An 11697-nucleotide genomic window follows, 5' to 3' on the forward strand; every position below is an offset into this window, starting at 1 on the left:
GAAAAAAGGAAATAAGTAAACTATATTACAAGCAATGAATAAAAGATGTGAAATATCTTTGAAATCAGTAACAACGTTAAAATAGATCTGCTATATATAAACTATGAAGAGATTTATGTCAACGTGTTCAACATAAAAACATTCGCTGCAAGTTTGAACTTCTGATTCATTGAATTCTTTGCCATCTACTTCCAAGACCTTGGATTTTCTATCTGCTTCTGTATTCTCAGACTACTGTAACCCACCATGAGGTTAAAACATATTCATTCCTTATATTTTCTAGTTCTGGGACACAAAAGGCAATTGGCTCCCATTGGCTTATACCGTATTCCGGACAACATTTTGTTAAAAGTTCTCGTATTCTACATTTCCTTAGTCTGATCTCAATTCTGTCTTGTAGCTATTATCACCAATTCAGGTAACATAAAATGATTTAATCGATGCTAAAACTGCTTGCTATGAAAGAAGAAATTATATGACGTTGTACAATCAACATATTTTAATTCACCGAAGAGCAAATAATAATAGTTTATAAATTTTATAACATTCCATTTTTTGATAAATTGAGGGAGAATGTCCTATTATTATTATTATTGTTATTGTTATAATTATTATTATTATTATTATTATTATTATTATTATTATTATTATAACTAGCTAAGTTACAAACCTAGTTGGGAAAGCAAGATGCTATAAGCCCAAGGGCTTCAGCAGGGAAAAATAGCCCAGTGAGGAAAGAAATAATAAAATAAACGATATAAGAAGTAATGAACAGTTAGATTAAAATATTTTAAAAACATTGACAAAATTAAAACAGATATTTCATATATAAACTATTGAAAGACTTATGTCAGCCTGTTCAACATAAAAACATTTGCTGCAAGTTTGAACTTTTGAAATTCCACTGATTCAACCACCCGTTTTGGGAAGATCATTCCTTAGAGTTAATTAATCCTACGGCAGTTTCTGGTGAAATTAGGATTCTAGGATATTTACTTTCCATAACCTTTAATTGATTGAGATACTAAATATCATGTTATAATTGCAGATAGTAATTCGTATATGATCTCTTCCATTTTAGCGGAAGAAAATGTTCGTTCTGTATACAAATTTGAATCTCATAAGCTAGGTTGCTCAACAAAGAGAAGCGAATTTATTTATTTATTTATTTTATTTTTTATTTTTTTTTTTTTGTGGAAAAAGGGGGCGTTGGGTCTTGGCTGATAAATAGCGTTCTTATTGGTAAAACCAGGAGGGATTTGCGAAAGTACTTTAAATGATATAGGATTATGCTGCTTTCTCTCTCTCTCTCTCTCTCTCTCTCTCTCTCTCTCTCTCTCTCTCTCTCTCTCTCTCTCACACACACACACATATACTGTATATATATATATATATATATATATATATATATATATATGTATATATATATATATATATATATATATATATATATATATATATATATATATATATATATATATATATACACACCATTGTATGCCATCGGCAAAGTGATGGCTAAATATTTAGATAATATCTACACACAGGCACCCCCCTCTCACCAGGTTATGACTACTCCCTTCTCCCCTTAGCCAAGGGACGGGGAGAGCTGAGCGTGATCGGAAAGAAATATACCCATATTTTTATATACACAGAGATAGAGGGAGGGGGGGGGGGTGAAGAGAGTAAGGGAATAGGAGGTCAGCCATGGGTTAGGTAGGGTGTATATACCCAGACACTTGCTCTTTATATTATATAAGGGAGATGTATATACTGTATGTGTGACATGATATATTACATGCTACTTATATTTATACCATCATAGCCAAATCTCTCTCTCTCTCTCTCTCTCTCTCTCTCTCTCTCTCTCTCTCTCTCTCTCTCTCTCTCTTTCTATTAGCGCTAACGAACGAACACATCCTCTGTAATAATTGCATGTCACTGCCGATAACGCTGCCATCCATCCAAATACGAGTTTTCGGGTGGAATCGGGGGCTTCATTGATTTATCTCTCTCTCTCTCTCTCTCTCTCTCTCTCTCTCTCTCTCTCTCTCTCTCTCTCTCTCTCTCTCTCTCTCTCTCTCCTTGCATAAATATATGGTGATCATCCCTATGCCCATACGTTATTGATGTTAAAGGTCAAATGATTGATTAAAACGCACACACGCATAATATATATATATATATATATATATATATATATATATATATATATGTATATATGTATGTATATATATATATATGTATGTATATATATGTATATATATATGTATATATGTATATTTATATATTTATATATTTATATAATCAGCAGTAAATAGTCCACTGCAGGAAAAAGGCCTTAGAGTTGTCCTTTCACTCCCGTCTATTTATGGTCGTTCTGTTCCAGTTTATTATTATTATTATTATCATTATTATTATTATTATTATTATTATTATTATTATTATATACATCTATATATATGTATATATGTGTATATATATATATATATATATATATATATATATATATATATATATATATATAGTAGAAAAAAATCTCCATGATCAAACTTCCATTGAACGTTCGAATTCTTTAGAGTAGCTGCGTTATCTCAGTTCCAAGAATTTAATACTGGGGGTCTAGATTTATTTCAGCGTACAACTCTAAAATGAATAGTTCAGTATTATTATTCATGTCAATGTTGATTTAAAGCATCGTGGAACGATATTTCAACTTTTAATGACATTTTGACCTCTCTCTCTCTCTCTCTCTCTCTCTCCCTCTCTCTCTCTCTCTCTCTCTCTCTCTCTCCAATATATATATATATATATATATATATATATATATATATATATATATATATTTATATATATATATATATATATTTCAAATAAGCCATATATATTAATACATTAAAGTGTGGATTCTCTTAAAGACCTCGGGATCAGAGCCCCAGGCGGAACCGCCCAAAGACTATAATATCGGACCGTCGGGGATTTGAACCCTCGTCCAGGATATCTGTATGCCAGTGACCATACCACTCAGCCACGAAGAAAGATATTATAGTCTTTGGGCGGTTCTGCCTGGGGCTCTGATCCCGAGGTCGTCAAGAGAATCCAGACTTTAATGTATTAATATATATGGCTTATTTGAAATATGAAAGAAACACGTTTAAATGTGCAAAAATTTATCACATATATATATATATATATATATATATATATATATATATATATATATATATATATGCATATATAAACTCTGTGCTTGTGTATGTATTTGTCCGTTTGTCCGTTTAGTGATTTGAATTTGTTTATTAAGTATATATTCTCTTTCATGTGTGCTTTCTTCATATACTGGTGTATGCGACCCGCCAAAGATGACTGCTAGATATTTAGATAGATGTGCACACACACACGCAACCGCGTGTCACCAGGGTATGACTACTCCCTTTCTCGTCTATGAGAGATACGGGGAAAGGTGACCGTGACCGAAAAGATTTATATATATATATATATATATATATATATATATATATATAGTCCCAGGCACTTGCTCTTTAAAATATAAATGACCCAATAAACTCGATACAAATAATTATTTTCTTACTTTTATTAATTATGATAAGTATGTTGCAGTAGTAATTACAGGTAACTTCCGCCTTATTATCATAAGCATCAGATATATCGTACTGTTGTTCCCGTATTTCCTGTTTTTTTTTGCTTTGCGGTTGTAGGTTGGCCAGGACACCAGCCACTTGTTGAGATACTACCTCCAGGGAGGTTTGGAGTTCTTTGACTGGCCAGACAGTACTGCATTGGATCCTTCTCTCTGGTTACGGTTTATTTTCCCTTTGCCTACACACATACACACACACCGAATAGTCTGGCCTATTCTTTACAGATTCTCCTCTGTCTTCATACATCTGACAACACTGAGATTACCAAACAATTCTTCTTCACCCAAGGGGTTAACTTCTGCACTGTAATTGTTCAGTGGCCACTTTCCTCGTCTTCAGGGTAGAAGAGAGACTTTAGCTTTGGTAAGCAGCTCTTCTAGGAGAAGGCCACTCCAAAATCAAACCATTGTTCTCTAGTCTTGGGTAATGCCATAGCCTCTGTACCATGGTCTTCCACTGTCTTGGGTTAGAGTTCTCTTGCTTGAGGGTACACTCAGGCACACTATTCTATCTTATTTCTCTTCCTCTTGTTTTGTTAAATTTTTTATAGTTTATAAAGGAGATATTTATTTCAATTTTACTGTTCTTAAAATACTTTATTTTTCCTTGTGTTTCCTTTCCTCACTGGGCTATTTTCCCTGTTGGAACCCCTTGGGCTTATAGCATTCTGCTTTTCCAACTAGGGTTGTAGCTTAGCAATTAATAATAATAATGATAATATATATATATATATATATATATATATATATATATATATATATATATATATATACGTATATGTATACACAGTATATATATATAATATAATTTATATATATAAATATATATATGTGTGTATATATGTGTATATATATATATATATATATATATATATATATATATATATATATATATATATATATATATATATATATATATATATATATTTCCTTGTCCTAATCACCCTGTTGCCGTTAATACAGAGAGAGAGAGAGAGAGAGAGAGAGAGAGAGAGAGAGAGAGAGAGAGAGAGAGAGAGAGAGAGAGAGAGAGAGAGAGAGAGAGAGAGAACGAATAATCCGTTTCACTATTGGTATTTTTAATGAAGGTTACGTAAGAGATTGACATCCGATATGGCAATTTGCCTTGGTCAGTTTTACTCGGCATTGCCATAGTTATATTTCATAATGGTTGACATATATTCAGTTTTACTCGCTATTACTCTTGCTTTTTTTTCAATTTTGACGTTGTTTCTATTTATCTTACAATAGTTTTACTTTTGTATTTTGAGATGTATGTACATTGAACTTATTTAGATATAATGTATAAAAAAAAAATCATGAATGTTGGCACCATAAATTTCTCATTTTTCAAGTTTTATTAACTCCTTTTTAAATCTCTGGAGTTTGATGCACTATCTTTCAAATTAACACTTCATTAACTATTAACCTTTTGTATGTTAATGTTTTTACTCAAATGGGTTAACATATGTCAAGTTTCTCACTTGTTTTGACATGCGATAAACTACTCAATTCTGTTAAAATGTAATAAACTGTTTGCTTCTTGTGACATGGGATAAAGTGCACACTTCTGATGACATATAAATTTTTAACTTATTTTGAGTTTTGATAAACTTGTCACTTCTTTGGACATATGATAAACTGCTGACTTCTATTGAAATGTAATAAACTGCTCACCTGTCAATATGTGATGAACTGTTCACGTCTGTTAACGTGTGATGAAGTGCTTACATCTGGTGACATGTGGTAAATTGCTCACGTCTTCTAACGTGTGTTAAACTGCTCACTTCTGGTGACATGTGATAAAATGCTTACTTTTACTGACATGTGATAAAGGGGTCACTTATTATGACGTGATAAACTGCTTATTTATTCTGATATGTGATAAACTGCTCACTTTACATTCAAGTAGTTTCGTCTTCACTCATAAATATTGAAACATCCTCAACAGATCAATTTCAACCTCGGTTTGTTTGGGTTCCTACAAATGGGTTTACTTCGCATCTTGGCAGATACCTACTCCCTCGACGCTGAGGAGTGCATTTCTGCTTCTTCAAAGATTGCAGCTTAGTAAAATCTCTTAAGGCTTTGTTTACTGATTATATTTGCTTTTTTCTGGGTCTTCGCCGATGATTTTCCCCAGAGCAGTTTGTTTCTTCATCTTGACAGATTTTTATTTATCCAAATCAGTTGACACTTCATTAACTAGTTACATTTCTTTTTTGGGAGCTTTGCACTGGTTCATATTTGTTGACATTCCACTGATTGTTAACTTTTGCATCTTTTTAAATCTTTTGCTCACTTTTGATTTTTCTGCTATTTATGGCACTTTTCACACTTTTGGCACTTTTGACATTGAGGGCGCTTTTGACACTTTTGGCACTTTTGACATTTAGGGCGCTTTTGACTTTTGACACTTCTGGCCCCTTTGACACTTTTACCTTTTTAGCACTTTTGACACTTTTGACACTTATGACCTTTTTAGCACTTTTGACACTTATGACCTTTTTAGCACTTTTGACACTTTTGACACTTATGACCTTTTTAGCACTTTTGACACTTTTGATCACTCTTGCATCACGGTAGATTCGTGCCTACACCCATTAGTTAACATGTCATATTGTTATCCCTTTAGCATCATGGAACAGGTGGATTCACCCAAATTTGCTTAACCCTCATCCATCAGAGCTGCTACTCCCTGTGTCAGAATACAAATGGAATTTAAGAAACGATAATAAATGTTGTCTTCAATGAATCATCATAAACGTGATGGCAAGGTTTTCCAGAAGAATGAAGGGGAAAACAATGGGATCCTGGTGGCGTCTAAATTCATTTTTCTTCCTCATCTGCATTACTACCTGTCTTGCCTCCCACCTCTATCGTATTATGGAGTGTGTTTGAGATTCTCTGTATGCTTATATGCTTTGTTGCGTTTTGTCCAATCTCTATGGCCTGCATTACTATTTGTCCAATCTCTCATGCCTTTGTTATTCTTGGTCCAGTATATGACTTATAGTTACTATCTGACTGAGACCTCGAACTTCTTACTATTTGTCTAACATCTCATACGCGCAATACTATTAGTATATGTTCTTACGTTCCAATATACGTAATACATTGCATTTACTTTATTATTTCTCTAAGCTCTAATAACAGTACTAAAATATATGCCTAACTAGTGTTTGCTGTCAATGAATCGCATACGGTGCACTGTAGGCACTAATTGAGTCTTTGCAAGCGTATCTTCGGGCTCCTCTCTGCGCCCACTGTTTTCACCCAATCAGACGCCTACATGGCGAATGGCCTCCCCTGCCCTAACGTCTAACCATATGACCCAATTATATAAATTCAATCCTATCCCGGTAGAGGGGAGCACAGACCAAACCCGCTCAAAATAATCATCCCATGTATAATAAAGAGCGAGTGTCTGGCTATATGTATAAACAAAGATTTTTTTTTTTCCTGTCACGCTGAGCTGCATAGCCAAACGTATGACGACTCGGTCTCACCCTGTTCCTCGAGTCGGGATAGAGGAAGTAGCTATACCCTGGTGAGAGGGTACACTCAGAAACCACATCTTCCACAAATTACCGAACCAGCAGGTTGTACTTGGAAAAGAGTTAGGCGGTGGGAAGGGTTGAATCTGCGTGTGTGTTCGCATATCTGTCTAAATATTACATAACGAATAAACGTATAGTTACAGTAAATAACATTGTTAAGGCTAGAGATGTAATTTATGGGGGACTTTACGGTTTGAACCTATACATAAAAAAACGAAAAAAAAGGAAATATTTGCTATGAAATACTATAGTCCATTTCTTTTAGCGAGTCATATTTGCACCGACTGGCAGCGGTGCCCTTTTAGCTCGGAAAAGTTTCCTGATCGCTGATTGGTTGGACAAGATAATTCTAACCAATCAGCGACCAGAAAACTTTTCCGAGCTAAAAGGGCACCGTTGCGACTATAGACTATGGACTATAGACACTTTTAAGCAAAGAAATAACAAACATTAAATGATAATAATAAGACTATATCGTTGCTTGTAAACAACAGACAAAACATATGAATAAACACTTACAAAAATTAAAAGTTGATAAAATAGTTAATGATCACCGAGAAATAAAAGTACTGAAGGCGCTTTGTATGTTTGAAATCTAGATGAAATTCTCGCCCTTTAACTACATTCCAGATGTTTTATTTTCCTTTATTCGTTTAGAATTTAGTACAAAATGTAAATAACATATTTTTTTTCACGAATATATTGCGTATTTTAAACTAAGTAACGCACCAATAAAATGCCTATGCCTATGACTAACGCATCATTTATTTATTTCCATGTGTTTTTCAGTTGTAGTGCTGTTTATATATTTATCTTTCCCATTTATTTATTTCCCTTTATTTTTTAGTTGTATTGGTATATATATATATATATATATATATATATATATATATATATATATATATATATATATATATATATACTGTTTATATAGATAGATAGATAGATAGATAGATATATATAATTATCGTTTCCATTTATTTATTTCCCTATATTTTTCAGTTTTATTGCGGTTTATATATTCATCTTTTCCATTTATTTATTTCTCTTTATTTTTTAGTTGTATTGCTTTATAAATATATAATTATCGTTTCCATTAATTATTTTCCTTTGTTTTATTTATCGTTTTCACTTATATATTGCCCCTTATTTTTTAGTTGTATTGCTGTTTATATATTTATCGTTCCCATTTATTTACTTCCATTTATTTTTCCAGTTGTATTGTTCTATATATGATTATTGTTTACAATTATTTATTTTCCTTTATTTTTCCTTTTATTTTTCAGTTTTTTGCTACTTATATATTAATCTTTTCGTATGTTTTATTTCAATTATTAATAATTGTTTGTTATTTTCTTCTATGTATTATAATTTTTCACGTTTCACCGGAATATTTTCAATTGGAATGAAAGTAATATTAATGATAACAATGTTAATAAAATAAAAGAAAATCCGAATCATCCTTTTCCCAATGTTATCCAGCAACACAAACGATTAATTACTGATTCTGTTTAGTGATTGAATTATGCTATAAATGACTGATTTCCATTTGAACTGCATAACGGATGATTATTAATGAATTTAGATGACCTTTTCTCCGTGATGAATTCTGTATGATTGAAGTTTAACATTTGAATATAATATGGCATTTCGGTTAATGAAGCTGGGCATAGATAAGAGTGGTCAGTGATATACCTTACATATATATTTTTTTATAATAGAACAAGAGTATAACTGGCTTGTATTAGTAATATACCAAAGTGCTTGTTTAAAGTAGAGCAGTTTTATAAGTATGTTGTTTTATTGGGTTGGTGATCATTTACCAAAGAGCAGTTAACATTTACATCTGGTTATGTAAATACTTATATCACGAGTCTGTATATAGATATTGGATTAACAGGATTACTGTAGCTTCGGTTGAAGACAAATAAAGAAGGTTTAAGGACATCGGTATTATCTCTGATTATTCCACCAAGTACAATTGGGATATAACAGTCAGTGCTTGGGTGGGTAACCGATGATTAATGCCAGTTATTGTGGAGTTGGATCTAAACCCTTAGATAAAAGAGGAAGCAAAGCTTGAGAGAACAAAGAGGAGAATGCTGAGGTAGATTATGGGAATATCACTGCTTGTAAGATTGTAAAATTATGAAAAAAGTATGGCAGGTGTAGTAAAGATTACAGAGGGAATAAGAGTGTAACGACTGTGAAAAATGTGAGCACGTGTTGAGGATGGATTGTGGGGAGGGAATGAGGAGGGCTTAGGAGGAACCTCTGAAGGGGAGAAGATCAAGAGAGAGGCAGAGAATTAGATGGCGAGATAATGTGAAGGATGATATGGAGAAAAGTGGATGCCTTTGATAGAAGGTAGTGAAGAGGGTGCTTCAGGCAACCGACCCCTTAATGTAGGGATATCGTTGGGAAAGGAGAAGAAGAAACTGACCTCTTACTGAAGTTTAGGAACGTTAGGTCTGGCCAGTGTTTGAATGGGTGACCGACTGTAAATGTATATAGTATCAGTATAGCAATGTTTATAGAACTTTGCAACAAGCTAAAGTACTTTGAGTTAAGCGGTAATGGGTCACAACCAAGCCAGAAAACTAGTTAGTGAGCTTGAACTATAACAAAAAGAGATATCTGTGAATAACTGTATAAAAAAGCGATGAATCAAAATAATTCCCCCTAATTTTTGTCGAATTAATGTTTAGGATATATGTATATAGAGAGGAAGGAATTCTGTAGTGATGTATTAATAAATTTGTCGGTTGATGTATAGCCCTGTATGACACGGAATGAACGCCATAAAAAATGCTAAATATTCCAGGCATTCCAGCCAGCCTCCATTTCCAGCAATGAGCTTCCGCTAAAATTCGATCTTTTGCATTTTATTTTCACGGGAGGTTTGTTGCACAAGTGAGCGAAACTTTTAGGGAATTGCGATGGACACTTGCTTTTGTTTCTTTACTTTTCGTTTGTTTTCTTTTAGACTTTGTTTTAAAGGGGGTTTATAGGTCAAGAAGTTTTTTGTTTGTCAGTATGTATATTGTCAAGTTTTCAAATGTTGTGTATCTATTGGGTATTTATAGATTTTATATATATAGGCATACACACATATAGGCCTATATATATATATATATATATATATATATATATATATATATATATATATATTATATATGTATATATATATGTATATATTTATAAATAGTTTTTGTATTTGTATGAATTAAATTCGAATACAAATATACGGTATATATACACATTTACATATATATATATATATATATATATATATATATATATATATATATATATATATATATATATATGTATATATATACTGTATACGCACACACACACCAGACTCACATTATTCGACCTTGTTTGTCTTTTCTCAGTTATTTTTATCTGTAGTTTATATTTAAAGTTCTAGATGTATTTCCTGTAGAAGCTGTTGAACTAAAGAACTGAAGGCACTCTGCCTTTCTTGAAGCTTTGTTATAACTCCCAAAAGGTTTGGTAATATATTGCTTAAGTAAATCATTATCAAATTTACACATACAGTAGGATTCAGAAGTTAGTACCACACCTAGCTCTCTGAGGAAGTGCATTAGTGCGCCCTTCTGATTGCTTGTTTACTGGCAATTGCTCTCTCAGTATCTCTCATTTTTGGAGATAGTTCTTCATGTTCTTCACCTAGAAACATATCCACCATTACTGATCGGCAAGTTCTTGTGTGTAGCCCCGCCGGCAACTGATGTCATCTCTCCTTACAATTATCTGTATAGTTACATGCCACACAGTAAGGCTGTGACAGGGCGCTCTTCCTCAGAGTGTGGTGTGCCAGGAATTCCTGTGTCCAGCTGTACCTGTTCAATGTTTAAACAGTTGTTTAGGTATAAACATGTAAAAGATTTTATGTCCTACTTTCTTCCGGTTACAGTGCTTATTAAAGTGTATTACAGCAATGGATTAATATATGATTATTTCAGTAGATTTTAGTGTCCTAATATAACGTCCTTCATCGTGTTATAAAAACTTGTTCACTTGAGTTATTTCCTTAAAATGCTGATATTTTGTAGCTGTATTTGTTTGGTAAAAATTGTAGACATTCGGATATATTTAACCGGGAGATTAGCATACATATAACTATAATTTACCTAAGTCTCTTATTCCAAGCCAAACCGTTAGAGCAACTTAGAGGTCAGGGTAATGTAAATTAAGAGAAGCATCCACAAAATTATCCTGTTATTAACAATGTATTTTTCTTTTTTTGCTGACATGGAATTCTTTTCTTACACAGAAGAATAACATGTCGTCGACTAAGGTTTGTTTATTTTTCTGTTTTTCTTAAATAATTCGGATTTTTTTCTATTTCTTTTATCAGTTCAGATGTTGATTAACTCTTGAAAGTGATCTTGAATGACTTGATTGAATATTGTAGTTTTTTATCTTTCTGGTGGATGTCTTGTGGTT

At 32.6% G+C, this 11697-nt stretch overlaps 1 protein-coding gene across 1 annotated transcript; it reads right to left on the bottom strand.

Moving 5' to 3' along the window:
- Nucleotides 1-5946: 5946 nt before the first annotated feature.
- LOC137656400 (small ribosomal subunit protein bS6-like) lies at nucleotides 5947-10936 on the bottom strand. The gene is made up of 3 exons (XM_068390577.1): nucleotides 10861-10936; nucleotides 7171-7208; nucleotides 5947-6255 (listed from the first exon to the last, which is right to left on the bottom strand). Exons 1-3 carry the CDS (start codon nucleotides 10934-10936, stop codon nucleotides 5947-5949), a joined length of 423 nt encoding a protein of 140 aa, XP_068246678.1.
- Between the last annotated feature and the right edge of the window lie 761 nt (nucleotides 10937-11697).

The sequence above is a fragment of the Palaemon carinicauda genome, chromosome 17 (assembly GCF_036898095.1).
Source record: "Palaemon carinicauda isolate YSFRI2023 chromosome 17, ASM3689809v2, whole genome shotgun sequence".
Lineage (NCBI taxonomy): Eukaryota > Metazoa > Arthropoda > Malacostraca > Decapoda > Palaemonidae > Palaemon > Palaemon carinicauda.